At 42.7% G+C, this 17,658-nt stretch overlaps 1 protein-coding gene across 1 annotated transcript in view; it reads left to right on the top strand.

The window, feature by feature from the left end:
- The window catches only part of unc13ba (unc-13 homolog Ba (C. elegans)), a 181,484-nt gene that overhangs the window by 102,014 nt on the left and 61,812 nt on the right, over positions 1–17,658 (top strand). Inside the window, exons 12-16 of the mRNA XM_080466529.1 lie at positions 3,188–3,237; positions 3,370–3,445; positions 7,121–7,195; positions 12,012–12,231; positions 12,334–12,561. Of these exons, the coding sequence (XP_080322655.1) occupies positions 3,188–3,237; positions 3,370–3,445; positions 7,121–7,195; positions 12,012–12,231; positions 12,334–12,561 (649 nt within the window). The remainder of the gene's footprint in view (positions 1–3,187; positions 3,238–3,369; positions 3,446–7,120; positions 7,196–12,011; positions 12,232–12,333; positions 12,562–17,658) is intronic.

Raw genomic sequence — 17,658 nt, 5'->3', positions numbered from 1 at the left:
GAACATCACTCTACTCATTCTAGAAAGCATTACAACTCACCCGCCAGCACCTCCAGCAGGGAAGAATGGCAGTCACGGAGGAGACGACCTCGAAGCCAGCCAAGTGCTGCGGTAGCACATGAGTGTACAGCCGATTTGTCGTACCCACAGAGTTCTGGTTACCATTCAGTTGATGTGCCTGATGAAGAAGGACAAGGATTTAACTTTGGCCAATCAAATAACCTCAGCTACACCAAAAATGATCAAGGTGAAACTTATTTATCCTACAAAGGCTCAGCAGTGACATGGAATGAACCATTCTTCGGTACCACTGACGTGAATAGTACATTCATCCAAGGAGCTGATTCTGGTTACCAAATGTCAGAAAACCAACTCCCTCGCTCTGTCAGTGCAGATGTTCAAGCTGGCAGTTTCACTGTGAAACGAATTGGACGCGCTGTACTTGATTTTAGCTCTGCTTTGCGGGGTGCATTGCGCAAACTTGACGTACCTGGCCCTGTGAACCCTGGAGATGAAACAGACTTTGAAATATCAATGCCCTCTAACTTGCCTACAAGTGAATTTCCTTCAAAAGCTACATGCGATGAAGCAGACTTTGAGCAAACATTAGCTGATAGCCAGAAAGGGGATGTTGCTGATGGCCGTAGGACTTTGGGCGAGCTCAGCAAATCTAGTACCCTGGACAGATCAGATCATTTCTCTGTAGAACCTATGCCTGAATTAACCAACACCAGCTTTACATTGGATTCTACAGAAATTTGCCAACATCCTCCCCGTTTAGACAAGAATCCTTCATTCTCTGAAGAACGTCTGGTCGGCCCTGACACAATCTTAGGTAGCACCTCCATCCTGCCTCAGCCTGGTGCCCTTCAACAACACCCTGTAGAAATCCCAGCAGTACCCCATCGAGAAAGTTCTGCAAATGTGAGCGTTGAGGCTCAGCTTTCGCAGTGCAGCACAGCAGAATCCTTATCAGTCTCTGGCATTACTGATGAACCGACAGTATTGGAGGACATAGGACAAAGCCAGGTTCCACTGCAACAACAACCCAGTACAGACGTTGCTCCTGCCCCAGACGGTAAATCAGACGAAGATGCAGGAGAGTCATCCAATGACATAAGCCAGTTGGATGAGCGCAGGCTCAAGTGTCTGAGGAGCTTCCAGCAAATTCTGCGTGAGAAAAGAGAGATCAGACGCAACCTTGCAAGTGTGACCATGTCCACCCTCAGTCAGGATGGCTTTGAACCAGGTAGACATAACATGATTTCAGTTTACATAATAGGTCTTTCATTATTAACCTTTTTTGAGTATCAATTGGTTTAGTGATTAATTAATCATTGACTGAGTTGATTAGGAGGGATTGTAACTCTTTATATACACTACTTGCTCTACCTTTTGGTACTTCTTGACAGTATAATTTCCACCCCTCATGTTTGAAATTACTGTTTATAAGACATCAGTGTTTTCTTGTGTTTTGGAGTATTCGAGTGTCTTTAGTGTTTGTGAGTAAACACAATCGTGCTCTGTTTTCTGGAGTAAAACAAAAAAAAGCTTTCCTTGCTCAGGTTGAAAAATTATGCAAATATGTCATCCATTCAACATTCCTCAATTTTACCCTATTTATAGGATGTGGTGGCCAGCCACATTAGGGCTGATGTGGGTCAGGGGTCTTGTTGAGAGACCCACAGTGGTCACCTGTCCGCTATGGGAATGGAGCCTATCATAGTTAACTTGGGGTCAAAGAAAGGGTTTACCCAGCAAAGTGCAAATATAGCAGTCAGCAACCGGTTTGGCTGTCAATTCTTACATATTCACCTGAGCAAAAAGAAGCCCAAAAAATAGACAAAAAAAATATCTCCAGAGTGTTCAATATATGTTGCCCATCGAAACAGAAATGCCAAGTCAGCTTGTTGAAACGTTATTACCCCGCCCTCCCTTACAGCTAAGGGCTCTCCGTTATACTGATGAAGGCCCAACCGCTGGTTTCATCCTTTAATATGTTCTCCCAACAGTTATGGATAAGCCCTGTACCAAACGTTCCCCGGGGTATTTACTCCACCAAATGGTCCTGGGCTATAATTTTGTACTCCCTCGAGGATAATGTATCAGCTGCAAATCACAAGTCCCTTACTCCTCTCCAAGGCATCAGCGGTAGCCATTTGCTGAATTAGAAAACATTAATTATCTCCTCGGAAAGTAAGCCCGACATTAAAGAGGAAGGAGAAGGGGGAAATATTAAGTCATTTTCATGATAAATTATACATGTTAATGAAACATTTATGACCTCAGACCCTATCTATCTGAAAACTCAGTGGCAGTATTGCTTTTACCATTACCAGAGCATTTATAAGTAAGAGGATAATCCAGAGTGTTTCTTATTATTTTTGGCCAGTGATTCAAGCTGTTCCATGACTGTTCTTCTTTGTCTTTCCCTTTCTCTCTCTCACACAGAAGGAAGTCAAGATGGAGATCAGGTTACTCCTTGATTCTTGTGTTTTTTTCCCCCTCCCATTAAAACTGCTCCATCCTAACAGGCATTTTTTTTTTCTGTGCTGGTTTCACTGTTTATTTTGTCATGTCAGTGTCTCTTCACTTAATCTGTTTTATTATGCTTACATCGCCTGCTGCCATTTCCCAGTGAATGCTCACTCAATCCTGAAAATGCAATTTTTGTGGAAAAGCTTTAGGGTTTATTACATGTCAGCCTCAGTGCATCCGTGTGCAATTAACAGCATTTGTTGTTTAAGCCATCAATTTAAGAATGCCATACAGGAGTATTTCAGTATTGATTAGCACCCATAATAAAAATAATATTGATGGTGAGTCTGTCAGGCTTCTCTGCTTGTATGTTTTGCTCCTGTCGCGATGGTATTCCCTCCACCAGCTGTCAGACATCAATAGTTGTTTGTTTGTTTGCTGGAAGCAGATGTGAATTGGAAGACATTCACTGTCCAAGGTGAAACCCTTTTTTTTTTTTTTTTATGAGTCTCATATATGTTCAGGGGGCGGTGACATTTGTCCAAGCCCTCTGTTTGGCATGCTTTAATGAAACTCAACCAACCCACTTCAGTCTCTGCTCACTCTCTCCTTTATGCTTCATGCCTGCGCATGTGCCAGTGTCGTGAAGCCAATAAAACCCCTCAGCCTTCAAATAGCTAAACGTGTGACCTTTGACATTTTATTACAGAGCCGAGATCAAGATGGTGACCCCAGCAAGCACCCATGGGCCAAACCAGGGTCAGTAAAAATCTTTATATTGTGCATGTGTATGTGAGAGAGAGAATATTACCCCCTGGTGCAAGGAATGCAGTGAATTTACTTTATTTGTATACTGATCAATACACTGTGGCTTTTATTGATTGTGTTCAGGGGAAATGCACCATTTGGCATCGACAGCATGCCAGACCTCCGCAAGAGGAGGCCAATTCCACTTGTTAGTGAACTGGTGAGTAACATTCAAGGTCTGCCTCCAAGACCCTATTTAAATTACACATTTGGTCATGGTCGATTGTCTTGCTTTTCAATCATGCAATGTCTCTTGATCTGCAGTTGAACATTTATTTATATTCGGTCCATACATCTCTCCATCAAAACTCATTATTCATAAGGTCAAAGTCACAGTGGCTTCCCTTTTAGTTAAAGTTAATTATAACCTGTGCTATAAAGACTAAAATATGTTATTGGCTGATAAAGTCAAACATAGTCTGTGCTTTGTGCAATTTAAACACCATTTTATGTCAACATACCATATTCTCAGACGGTTGGACTTGCGTGGAGAACGTAAGGTGAAAGTATTATTGTTTACAATGAGAGAGTGGTGGAGAAACAACTGTAGGTCCAAAGGAGATCCAAGTTTTTAGCAGCTGGGGGGGGGGATTAAAACTACATCTCGAACTACATCTACTGTGACTTGACACATCTTATTTATCTGCACAGATCTCAGCTCCTCACTTTCCTACTGTAGCTACTCACATGCTCTCATGAACCGGGTTGAGCAAATGCACGCAGCATGGAAGTAAATCTGCTCTATTCAACTTTTGATTCCTCCTTCTTAGACCCGTATAAAAGCTGTGAACACGTGAATCATTTGCTCTGCTTGCTTCTGACTTAAAATTACAAGCAGGGTCCTACTTGGTATGGCAGTGATGTGTGTTTTCTACTAAATGTCTAGTTGTGGTGTAGGCACTGTGCATCATTGGCTCAGAAGGCACTTTAATGGAGGGAGTTGGAGTCTAAAAGATACAGTTTTTATTCCAAAAATGTTTCATTGTATGTGTTTGTATGTGTTTGTCATAGCATCCATTGGTCAGAGCACAAATGTTGCTTCATAAGGCCACTAAGTCTTATAACCATGGTTCTTCTCAGGCCCTGTTTAGTCTACAATGTTTTCAAGTGAAAACCAAAAACTTTCATTATGTTTTTGGTGTCTGTTTACACGACAAAGGTGTTCCGAACCCCTAAAAAAGCAACTTTTTTTAAACACTCCGACTCCATGGAACCAAGGGAAAATGCCACTATTTGAAAACGGCTCCCAAGGTGGAACTTTTAGGAAATGTTCCGACTGTGTCTCCGTGGGAACAGGTGAAAACCACAGCTGTAGTAAATAATTCTTCTGCTTATGCGTGAGTAGATGGACACTAACATCATCACTCCGAGTCCATATTCTCCTGGGTCTTAGGTCTGTTTATACAAATAACAGCACCCACTAGTGGCGCTTTGTGCTCACTACATCGTTTCCAGCATTTCTGCCGTTTCCGTGTAAACAGACATCGTTTTCAAAATGTTGCCGTGTGAACAGGGCCTCAGATACTGAACACTTCCCTATTTTTTATGCAAAAGCACACCTGGCTGGGTGACACTGGGGTCGTCCATATGGCCATTTCCTGTTCGACGTTCCTAAGATTGGTTGCTTGCAGGGTAACCATGGCGCAGCTCCTGTATCGTGGCGCCTGCTGTGTGGTAATTTGTATGCGAGCGCCGAATAGCTGGTTTCAGGGTTAAAGCTGCCGGTCCTCTCAGAGGGGGATCCTGTTTGTTTGTTTCTAACCTTCTCTTTCTTCTTCTTTTTTCTCTCACATGTTATCTCCCACCCTTCATCTTCCCTCAGGCGATGGTGAGTAAAAACACAAGTGAGATTTTAAACCACAGTTTTTCTGGGTTTTGCAAAAGACACAAATTACAGAAAAAACGAATGCATCTGCCCACTGTCACGCTTATTTATTTATTATTTTTCCGAATAGAAATCTGAAACAAACAAATGAGACTGAAAATAATCATTGATCTTAGGTATTTCTTTTATTTCAAAAGGTACCGAGTAACAAAAGACAGACTTGTTTTTGTGAGCTCTTTCGGGTTTTTACACCTGATCGATGCCCAGAAAGCAATTTCATTTCTCTGAGCTATCAATTCTTTCATTAATGCATCGTTAATGAGTAACAGCGGCTCTTTTCAGCTTTTGTTTTTTTAAAACACACATGCCTTTTCATGCAAAAACATGCTGGTAGTTATTTTCAATTGGCATTTATGGTTTGAAGAAAAAGAATAAAAAATAATAAGGAATAATATTAGGAAATCCACTTTTCCTGTGGCCACATGTTGATTTCTTTAGTCTGGATAAATGGTGATATTTCTTAGCTTTTTCACCACAAATGAAGTCTGTGTTATCTTTTCTGCCTGTAGTGGACTCTTAAGTTTTCCACATGTCTTTTTCTACCTGTGAGGAGCAATCTCTTCAAATTGTTTATTGAACATTTTCACTCATTATCACTGATAGAAAAATTCAGTTCCGGGCAAATATTGGATTTTTTTATTTTTTATTGTGTTGCTAACTCATCACACCGTCCTAAGAAGAGCGCTCAAAGACAATTTTGCCCAATTTATTTCAGTTGTTTTATTTTAGAGGATTAAAATCGACTGTGTGAGTTGAAATTGGATGATAAAACCACTGCAAGAATTATTTGATATTATGTGTTTGTGACAATTTATAGAAAGTACACCAATGCTCATGGTTCCTACATGTCTGTAAAAAGAAATCTAATTACACTAATTTTAATCAGACTTATAGAAAAGACATGGCTCACAATGAGAATCAGACCAGAAAACATCAGATTAAACTTTAAAATATGTGACCACTGCCCCCACAGTGCCAAAATAACTTAAATGAGCCCAGTGTTTACACTGCAAAGGAGGATTATATCTCCTCTACGAACATTTAACAAGCTGCAGACTCAAATTTAGACGAACTTTAACAGATAGACACAATAATTGTGATTATACCATGAATATTGTCAATTTCTGTTTCCTGAATACTCATCATTTAATATAACAGTGTTTCTAATAGCATAAAGTTTCCCAAATCAATGTTCAGCTCTGTTGATACCAACATGTTTAAAGAGTTTTTGCTCCCAGAGTGGAAGAAAAACTTCAAAAAGCACAGTGATTCAACTTTAATCTCCAATATCCTCTGGGTTTGTGACTGAATGTATGAAACCCTCTCAGTGGAATTCAAACCTTGATCTTCCAGTTATAAACAAGGCTCCATGTTTGATGTCACTTATACTTATTAGTTTTCAGTAGTGGAGTGTTCAGGTGTTTTATGTGTGGAACTGGGAAAGCTACCTGGAAACGGCACATTAAGACATATTGGTTTCACACAGGAGCCAAACGCATGACTTCAACTAAGGAAAGGTTGAATCTAAACAAGGCTTGACAAGGACAAAGTTGACCCCTGAACTTAAATGTGTTTGGCAGCCCTGGCATAGATGACACACAGAATGTGCAAAAAGACCTGAAATGAGAGGAGAGATACTGAACACAACCAGAAAAGGAACATAGCATCTGAAGCCAGATGATATTTATATCACTATATCAGCTAGATCACAGAAATTAAGACTTGAAAAATGCCTTTGAAAACTTTAAAAGACGGTCTGCTTCTACTCAAGAAGAAAGAAAAAGTGTTCGATGATTGTGAAAACTTGATACAGCACAGAGTCCGTAGAGACTGACACAACTCGCTGATTTTCAGCATTTATTTTGCTTGAAGTGTTTTTTTTGTTTTTCTTTTCATCTTTGTGCATCTCTGTGTGATGTGCAACACTGATGTCTCTGATTTCTGTTTCAGTCCATGATACAGTCAAGGAAAGCTGGACTCGCCCACGCTCTGACCACACGGACATCCCTGAAAGACGAAGAGCTTGTGAGTGGCCAAATACATATGCTACACGCACACACACACACACACACACACACACACACACACACACACACACACACACACACACACACACACACACACACACACACACACACACACACACACACATACACACACACTGAAACTGAAGCCACGATTTCGTAGTTCGGAAGACTCGCTCTCGCCTCATTGCCAGCGTGTTGGAAGCCACACAGACCTCAGCTTGTTTTGACAGACAAACACTCACGCTCATTTTCGCACTTTAGTCTCCAACTGTACTCCTGCTGTCACACTCCCGCAGCCAAATTGTTCATCTGATTGTCGGAGTTCCAATATACTGTACGCGCCGAATTGTGCTGAGTCAGCTTCAGGCAGCCTCGGGCTACAGTGGAGCCAGCAGCGGGCTTTATGTTTGATTATTATGGACTTCTTTTGGGCTCTTAGCTCTGATGTCAGGATGATGGATGAATTAATTGTTAAAGGAAAGATTGATAATTCAAACCATACTCTAGGTCACTGAATTCAGTCAAAAACAAAGCAGGGTTTGAAAGTCAGTGACAGTGTAGTTGTGTAAAGAGTACCCAGACATATAGCCTGACAGTTCTAGATGGAGGGCCACATGATGAGTGTTGATAAGAGCCTCTCATCCTCCGGAGAAGTTGAGTGATCCTCTTTAGAGGACCTGAGAAACCTGTGAGTACCTCATAAGCCCTGTATAGACGGCGGAAAACGTTGTTGGTGTTTTGGGAGTCTGTTTTCATGACATGTGATCGGAGCCACTGAAAATGCAACTTTTTGAAAAATGGCTACTCAGTTGGAACTTTTGGAAAACATCTCCATGGAATGCAACTTTTCTGAAACGGTGCTACGGCACATCCACACGATGGCCGTAATAAATAGTTGTTGTACACATGCTCAGTAGATGGACAATAACAACAACGTTTTCCTCCAGAGTCGTCTTGTCTGTACGAATGTCCGTGTACTTCCATTGTTAATGTTTATAGCGAGTTGTTCTCTGTGCGCATATGTGTGTGGTTTCATCACAAAAACAAACAACAGCACCCACCAGTGGCCCAACATGTTAACTGTCATTTTCAGTTTTTCTTCTGTTTTTCGCTTAAACTGACATTATTTTCAAAACGTTGCATATAAACGAGAAACTTTTCTAAAACGAAAACGCATACAGACAGATACACAAATGGTAATGATTCAACTGAGAGGTTAATTAACCTCAAGAGGTTTGCCAGTTTGTTCTGGACAGTCTGCGACAGAAAATTCAACCCAAGGAAAAAGTAAGGTGATTAAAAAAAAGAAATCTTGATTGTTTAAGGAGAGCATGTCGATAAAACATTTTTTTATACTAATTTGACTTGCATGAGAAATGAAAAGCCTTTCCCATCTGAATTAAAGCTTTACTACAGAAGCCATGAGCTCATTTTGTCAATTTATCTAAATTATTCAACTCTATCAACTGGATCTAGTTTGTCAAACCACAGAAAACTGTCTTATTAATTCCTTTTTTAGCACTTTAATCATTAAATATGTTGACAAGTAGATGAAATTAGGTTTTACACTTCTGCTTTTCTCCTGCCTTTCTCCTCTCTGAGGAGTGTGTCTATGTTGCACGCGAGAACCAGAAAGTCAAAAGCAAAGCAAAGGAGCATTTCTGACCTGGATGCAGGACTTGACTATTATTTTGTTGGTGTTAAAACATTTTCAAACGTTTAATATTTCCAGTCTGCTGCATAAAACTTAAAAACTTCGATTTGGCCTTAGCCAACACACACACAATAAACACATACAAAAGTCCAGTAAAGTAACCTAAAAGTGCAATTAGTGACTAAAAATCAAGCTCTATGAGATTGGACAGAACGTTTTGTGAAAGGCTACAGCAGCCATAGGAGACCGCAGTAAGTGAAAAAGGATCTCAGCTGTAATGACTGATATTTCCCTCTGCGTCTCCAGTACGGATCGGGCATTCTGTACCACTTAAGCGGTCCCTTCCCTCCCGGAAGCTCTGCGTCGAGTTTGCATGTGCCACAAAGAAGTTCACCACCATGTAGAAGGATTGATTCACTGGTAATGTTTATTTTCCAGTCATAATGAGCAAGTTGTCTCAAGGTTTGACAGCGACGCTTTGGGTGGAAGCCGGCAGACTGCAGCAGCGAGCGACAAGCGAGCTTCCTGCACGGCGTCCTCCACATTATTGGAGATGTGCAACTAAACCATAATTCTTTTCCCTGCTCCTGGTCGGTGTGTGCTGTTCAGCTGTTGGGAGTGAAGATGATGGATGTGGAGGTCCTGGTTGGATGTACTGTCAAATGCTCTGAAACGCCTCTGGTGACGGCTCGTGGTAGAGAAATAAACATCACAAATCACGAGCAACAGCTCTGGTGGACATTCCTGCAGTCAGCTCCCTCAAAACTTGTGACATCGGTGGCATTGTTGAGTGTCCTTCCTTTTATTGTGGCCGGCCTACGCCAAAGGAGAAATGCTCACTAACGCCAATTGAGACAAATTTGTGTAAAGCATTTGAGAGAAGTATAGGCCTTTTGTGCACGCAAAAAAAGTCTTAGATCTTTGAGTTCAGTTCTTGAAAAATGGGAGCCAAAAGCAAAATATATTTTCAGTGTACAAAGCTCAAAGCATTTTCCAAATCCTAAAAAACACGGTCTTTTTTACTTGTGCCCCACAACGCTTGTTTTTCGTCAATCGTCTGGAGTCTGAAGATTAGCTTTGGCAGCGAAGAGCTCCTGCCCACTTTCCTTTTTTCTTTTTTTTTTCTTCTTTCTCTTCAGCCAGAGTACTTCTGGCAGTGGTGAGGGTAAGAAATGGTTGTCAGAGGTAATATAATAAGTTAAAAGCACAAGATAGAAAAATGAAAGCAAAAGACAATGACATAGAGAAGATCAATAAAAGTCAAAGCAGTTAGAAGCAAATGAAAAACTTGGGCAAGGAAGGAGAAAAAGTCCCGTAAAGGAAGAAGAAACTGGTCTGACTTTCCTGTAGAGCATAAAACGGTCTCTTATACTTAATACCGCTTGGAAATCATTATGACAATGAAAATATTAATACAAAGAAGCAATAGCCATAATAATAGTTACACACATCACCACAGTAGAAATTCACTCCGTAGCCAATCAAAGTTATTCTCTTATCATGAGTTGATGTGTTCATGTCCTCCCACACTCCTCCCACACTGGACAGCAACAATGGAGCGAATAAGAGTAGAAGCCAGCAGATATTAATATGTCTTATCGTACTTGTTTCTTTCTCAACTAATATCTTCTGGTAACCTATGACCTATTAACTTTCACCTATAACCTATGAACTTTTTCGGTGTTTTTGCGTTTTCGTTTCAGAAAAGTTTCACGTTTACACTGTGACGGTTTGCAAATGTCCATTTAGACAGGAACGGCAGAAACGCTGAAAACGATGCGGTTCACATGCTGGGCCACAAGGTGGCGCTGTGGATGGTTTTTGTAATGAAACCACACACACACACACACACACACACACACACACACACACACACACACACACACACACACACACACACACACACACACACGCACAGAGAACAAGTAATACAGCTTAAACATTAACAATGGGAGTACACATACATTTGGATGGACAGATGACCACCTTGGATTGATATTACAGTCGACTACTTTCTTTTTTCTCTTTTCTTTATTTTAGTTTTCCTATACTTTCCTATACTTCCTTTTCTTTCTTTTTTCCCCTTTTTTCTTTTTCTGAAAACAAAAACAACAACATTTACTAGCAAGTTTGACCATTGTAGTTTTTTCCATCCATCCATCCATTTTCATCCGCTTATCCGGGGCCGGGTCACGGGGGCAGCAGTCTAAGCAAGGAAGCCCAGACTTCCCTCACCCCAGACACTTCCTCCAGCTCTTCCGGTGGGACCCCAAGGCGTTCCCAGGCCAGCCGAAAGACATAGTCTCTCCAGCGTGTCCTAGGTCTGCCCCGAGGCCTCCTACCGGAGGGACATGCCCGGAACACCTCCCGAGGGAGGCGTCCATGGGGCATCCGAAACAGATGCCCGAGCCACCTCAGCTGGCTCCTCTCGATGCGGAGGAGCAGCGGCTCTACTCCGAGCTCCTCCCTGGTGACTGAGCTCCTCACCCTATCTCTAAGGGTGCGCCCAGCCACTCTACGGAGGAAACTCATTTCAGCCGCTTGTATCCGGGATCTCGTTCTTTCGGTCATGACGCAAAGCTCATGACCATAGGTGAGGGTAGGAACGAAGATCGACTGGTAAATCGAGAGCCTCGCCTTTTGGCTTAGCTCCTTCTTCACCACGACGGACCGACACAGCGACCGCATAACTGCAGACGCTGCACCGATCCGCCTGTCGATCTCACGCTCCATCTTCCCCCCACTCGTGAACAAGACCCCGAGATACTTGAACTCCTCCACTTGGGACAAGGGCTCTCCACCGACCTGAAGGGTCGGTAGTTTTTTCCTGTATTAGTTAATTTATTAAACTACGTTATCCTTTTTTAGCAATTCCAGCCATCTTAGCTGTTTCATCTGTTTTACCTTATTTCCCTGTTGTTTGCCTGGTGATTACACCATTTTTTAAAATCAGTGTTTAATGCAAATATAAATGAAACCAATTATGCTCTGAAAGCTTCAGGGAGTCACTACAGAGGAGCTGAAGAGCCACATGTAGCTGCAGCCGCAGGTTGCAGACCTCTGCAGTAAACAAATCTATCAACTTGCACCATTTGGCCAATAAACCAGCCGATTTTCCCATTTTTTTTTTGTATTAAGTTCATCTCTTCGGCTCCAACAGAAAACCCACGTTTACAAGAAGACCCTGCAGGCTCTGATCTACCCCATCTCCTGCACCACGCCGCACAACTTCGAGGTGTGGACGGCCACCACGCCGACGTACTGCTACGAGTGTGAGGGTCTGCTGTGGGGCATCGCCCGGCAGGGTATGCGCTGCGCAGAGTGTGGGGTCAAAGTACACGAGAAGTGCCAAGAGCTGCTCAACGCCGACTGCCTGCAGAGTGAGTAACGTCAGCTAGACTCTCCCACCATGATTGTTTAGTTAATTCCACTTTTTCAAAGCTTATGGGTTTTTTCTTGTTGTTTTTTTTTTTGGTTCCCAGGAGCAGCAGAGAAGAGCTCCAAGACCGGAGCAGAGGACCGGACGCAGCACATCATCATGGCGATGAAGGACAGGATGAAGATCCGCGAGAGGAACAAGCCTGAGATCTTCGAGGAGATCCGGAGGGTGTTCAACATCGCCAAGGCGGTCCACAACCAGCACATGAAGAGCATCAAGCAGAACGTCCTAGACGGGACCTCCAAGTGGTCGGCCAAGATCACCATCAACAGTACGTCTTATCAGTTCATCAGTTTGGCTCGTCTATTTTGCTTTCTCCTCGTCTTTTACTTATGCGCTATCTCACTGGAACACGGTCTGATTAACTATTTAAAACAGAAAGTCAGTTGGACTTTACAAATTTCAATATCAGTGCCACATTTCCAAAAAGGTTGAGGGAATTTCTTACAGAGGTCATATCAAACAGCTTTTCAACACTTTCACATGGTCTCATTCGTCCAAAAACATTTCTTGCTTCAAATCCAGCTTTTGTTTGATTTTTGGCCATTTGAATATTGGATCATAGGAGCCGCATTCAGAATCTGCTGTGTTAGTGTGAGCTGGACTAGCCCCGCCCACACATGCCCATCTTGGGAAGAGGAGGAAGTACTTCCTCTCGTGGTGCCATGTGCCAGAGCAGAGCTGCCTAATTGTGGGAGGGTCAAAGGGAGGGACTACCTTGACTGGGATTGGCCAAACCTCTTATGACAGTATATAGGGTTTGATTTCTCATTGGCTCGTTGGACCACACACTTTTTAAAAATTTAAACAAGCCAGATTTTCTTGACTTTTGGGGCGTCATTCCTGGTATGGGGATGCAGATTACTGTCGGAAAACCATTAGAAAGGCAATTTTGCATAATATGACCACTTTAAAATTTGGCACAGACTAAAGGTTTAGATTGCTGTAACCTAAAACACAAGACAAACATTCCTTTAAAGCTTTGTTGGAATGTTTTCTTATTTCCAGATTTTAATGGTCTTCTTTTGTTCAACTGATTTTTGTTGTTTCCAGCTCATGTCGGATTGAGGACAGACTCACTTCACCTTGACAGTTTTGAGACTTTGTCATGAAAAAAAGGCAATGAAAAGTGGTGTTTTCAGATAGACTATGTAAATGTTGCCGAGAATCCAACTCTAGGCTTCATGTCTTTTACAAATTTTCTTTTGAGGGGGCTGTGGTAGAGCGCTCGTCTCTCAGTTGGAATGTTACAGGTTCGATTCTCCATCTCCACCTGTCCACAAATCAAAGTGTCTTTGAGCAAGACACTGAACCCCAAACGGCTCCCAATGGATTAAATTGAGCGCCTCGCACGGTTGCCGCCCCCATTGGTGTGTGAGTGTGTCTGTGAATGGCTGAATGTGGTTGACAGTGGAAAAGCACTTTCTAAGTAAAATCCATTCACCATTTAGTCTTACTTACCATTTCACTTTCTTAGCTGTTTTTTTTTTCCCTTGTACACTCATGGAATGATAGCAAAAGAAAATGCTAAAAATCATTCAAACTTCAGCAAATTATAAAAAATGTAATCCTTATTTTTCTATTCCAGAATGTATGTAATGTCTCAACATTACAATGACCCCCTTCCATAAAACACTTCCGAAAACATGGACGACAAATGTGTGATAACAGGTGTAACACATCCTGTCTTTTCTCTCTTCATGTCTTGAACTTAGCTTTTATTATTATCTCTCCCTATTATCACCACCATTCCAAACTTAGCAACAAAATACTTTGTGTTTCTGTTAAAATTTCTTCTGTGTGTATAACACATTCATCACTATGTTGAGTCAATGTGCAACAGCTAAATCACCCCCCAAAGAAACCCTGAAAAATAACTAATAACTTCCCAAAACAAGGCATTTTTCTTGTCGAGTTGAACGGTCATTCATCTGAGGTCCGTTGTTAGCACATCAATCAGAGGACATTTTCAGTGGTTTAGTGTGACTGCTGCTGGTGGTAGTTTTGCAGCTTCTTCAAATCAAAAGTGTGAATACAACCTCAACGCAACTACCACGGGAAATATCTACATCTCCTCGACACGCATGAAAGTCCACCTCTTTATCTCACAACCTGTTCTAAGCTGCAGAGAACTTCCACTATTTGTCTGCTGGCTTCACTAATTTGAACAGACTTGCATCTGCACCCCTTCCACCCCACCTACTTCACAACACGTCGTCAGGACCGCCGCTGTTACCCGGGCAACCAGACACATCACACCATATAGTGGCAGGAGTGTTGCCATGGCAGCCATCACACCTTGTCTACCCAATCACCAGTGACGAGCTCCATTAAAGGAGAGATGGAGGGACAAGCCAACGCTTAGATCTCATTCAGGGCCATGTGCTTTTAAACAAGGCCAGACCGCGTACGCTCAGATTCAACATGTTTTTTTAAGTGGGTGCAATTGAGATTTGTTTTTAAGTGACATATAGGCTGAAAGAACCAAGCATTGCAATTTTTTTGGAAAGATTTCATTGCAGAATGTTTGGCCTTGTGTGTGTGGTTTCTTCAAACCACTCAGGATTTCTATGAGTGGTGAATTAGTACATTAAATAATCTCCAAAATGTCTTGTCATATCAAGTCATATAGCTTTCCTCTGCAATATTCATGCACATTGATACCATGTCTGATGATCTAGGCTGTAATTGGGATATTCATTGACTAGTGAAAACCTAAAACTGACTCATGTTATCATGATCATTTCTTGATTTCAGGCAGTTTGTGCAATCACATACATAAACAATATCCCTATATACACACACACATATCCAAAAATATATACACCATTTGATGACAAAATTAAATTATAGCTTATGAAAAAATAGTTATTCAAAATATATGTGGCTGAAGTGATTAAACCCCTGATGTGAATCAGGTGTGCTCCTTCACCTCTCTGCCCATAAAGGAGGAGTCGCCCGGACACATGGGGTGACAGGAAGGAGACACAAACTGAAATGTGAGTTTAGAGTCTGGTTTTGTGAGCATTTGACTCCAAGACTCTGTTGGGATCTCACAAGAACAAGTGGTTCATTTCTAAGGAAAGACCATCTTTGTCACAGTTCAGCCGTTCTGCTCACTCCACTCTTACTGCCAGGCACACCCACCTCTGCTCCACTCTGACTGCCAGCCAGCCATCTCATCAAGGCAACGCCACTCACCTGCTTTCACTCAGACAGGTTCAGTATAAAGACTCCTGCTCTCCACTCACCCACTGCCAGATTGTTTTTGCCTGCTCGCACGCAAGACCTTCCCGCACTATTTTCTCGCTCCATCTCCCTCTCATTCTGGGATACCCCCTACCATAACCCCCACATTGACTGGGCCACGGGGTCCATCCTGGGGTGGAGTTCTGCATGCCATCAGGTCTGCCTAAAGCAAGCCTCAGTTCCTCTGTCCACGACCAGTACCATCCGATCTCCTGACCTCTCCGGGGTTCCACCAGAGTACCACGATTTCCGAGAGGTCTTCTGCAAGGGCAAAGCCACTTCGCTTCCCCCTCACCGTCCCTATAACCAGGCCATCGACCTTCTACCCGGCACCAGTCACCTCGAGGTCGCCTGTATTCCCTGTCTGTTCCTTAAAGAGAAGCCATGGAGACATACATTAATGATTCCCTGGCAGCGGGCATCATCCGCCCGTCCTCATCCCCTGCTGGTGCTGGTTTTTTCCTAGTGGAGAAGAAAGACAAGACCTTGAGGCCTTGCAATGACTACCGGGGCCTTAATGACATTACAGTAAAGAACCGGTACCCCCTCCCTCTCATCTCGTCAGAGTTCGAGCTCCTGGAAGGGGCCACCATCTTCACTAAGTTAGATCTCCGCAACGCCTACCACCTAGTCCGCATCTGAGAGGGGGATGAGTGAAAGACGGCATTCAACACGCCTACCGGACACTGCGAATATCTGGTCATGCCATTTGGCCTCACTAATGCCCCCACTGTCTTCCAAGTCCTCGTCAATGACGTCCTCCGTGACATGCTCGTTAAACATGTCTTTGTCTACCTGGATGATATCCTCATTTACTCCAGATCCAAGGAGGACCATGTCCATCATGTCCAGGCGGTCACCCAACGGCTTCTGGAGAACTCTCTCTTTGTGAAGGCTGAGAAGTGCGAGTTTCATGCCTCCTTGGTCTCCTTCCTGGGGTATGTGATTGGCCAGGGGAACCCCCAGATGGATCCAGCCAAGGTCTCTGCTGTCGCTGCCTGGCCCATCCCTGAGGCACGTAAACAGCTACAGAGGTTCCTTGGCTTCGCCAATTTCTACTGCCGCTTCATCCGGGGGTTCAGCACTTTACCAGCCCCTCTCACTGCCATCACCTCTTTGAAGGTGCCCTTCTGCTTTTGTTTATTGTATTCAGCATATTTTAGAGCAGCCAGTTTCTCTTCTTCGTACAGTTTAAGCCGAGCTTGCTGGGCCAGGGCAACTAATCGCTGGTTTGCGCGACAGATACTACGCTCCATTTCTCTCCTTTTTTCCCGGGATGTACTTTCATCCAGTTTCATTTTCTCCATTACTTTCCGGCTGTGTTCTTTTTCTTGCAATTTAATTTTTTTCCCATCAGCTTTTTCCTTCTCTGCACGTTGTTGAGCACTTTCCAAATTTAGATTAGCAACTCTTCTAGCCGCCATTCTCTTACTCTCTGTCCTCAATTTTTGAAATTCATCAGAGACGTCAGTGCCCACTATTTTGTGTTGTTCCTTTCTTTCCTCTTGATAGTCATATATTTTTGGGCGGTTGACCTCTTTTTTCTCCGCCTTCAGTTTTTTGTCTTGGTTAATCCGAGAATATAGCTGAGTGACACATGGGTTAATGGTGATCTTAGACTTTCTTTGGAGGTTGAAATCTTCCCGCTGCTTCCTCTTTTGTTTATTGTATTCAGCATCTTTTAGAGCAGCCAGTTTCTCTGCTTCGAACAGTTTAAGCCGAGCTTGCTTGGCCTGGGCAACTAATCGCTGGTTTTCGAGACAGATACTCCGTTCCATTTCTCTCCTTTTATCCCGCTTTGTACTTTCAGCCAATTTGAATTTCTCCATTACTTTTCTTGTATCTTCTTTTTCTTGCAATTTCATTTTTTCCTTCTCAGCTATTTCCTTCTCTGCACGTTCTTGAGCCGATTCCAAATTTAGATTAGCAACTCTTCTAGCTTCCATTTTCTTCCTCTCTGCCCGCAATTTTTGAAATTCATCAGAGTTCTCAGTGGCCACCATTTTGTGTTGTTCATTTTCCTCTACTTTATATCCATATATTTTTAGGCAGTTGAGCTCTTCCTGTTCCGCCTTCCGTTTTTTTTTTTGGTCAATCAGAGAATACAGCTTAGCAACAT

This window comes from Lipophrys pholis, assembly GCF_963383615.2.
Source record: "Lipophrys pholis genome assembly, chromosome: 7".
Lineage (NCBI taxonomy): Eukaryota > Metazoa > Chordata > Actinopteri > Blenniiformes > Blenniidae > Lipophrys > Lipophrys pholis.
This window is presented reverse-complemented; position numbering and strand designations above follow the sequence as displayed.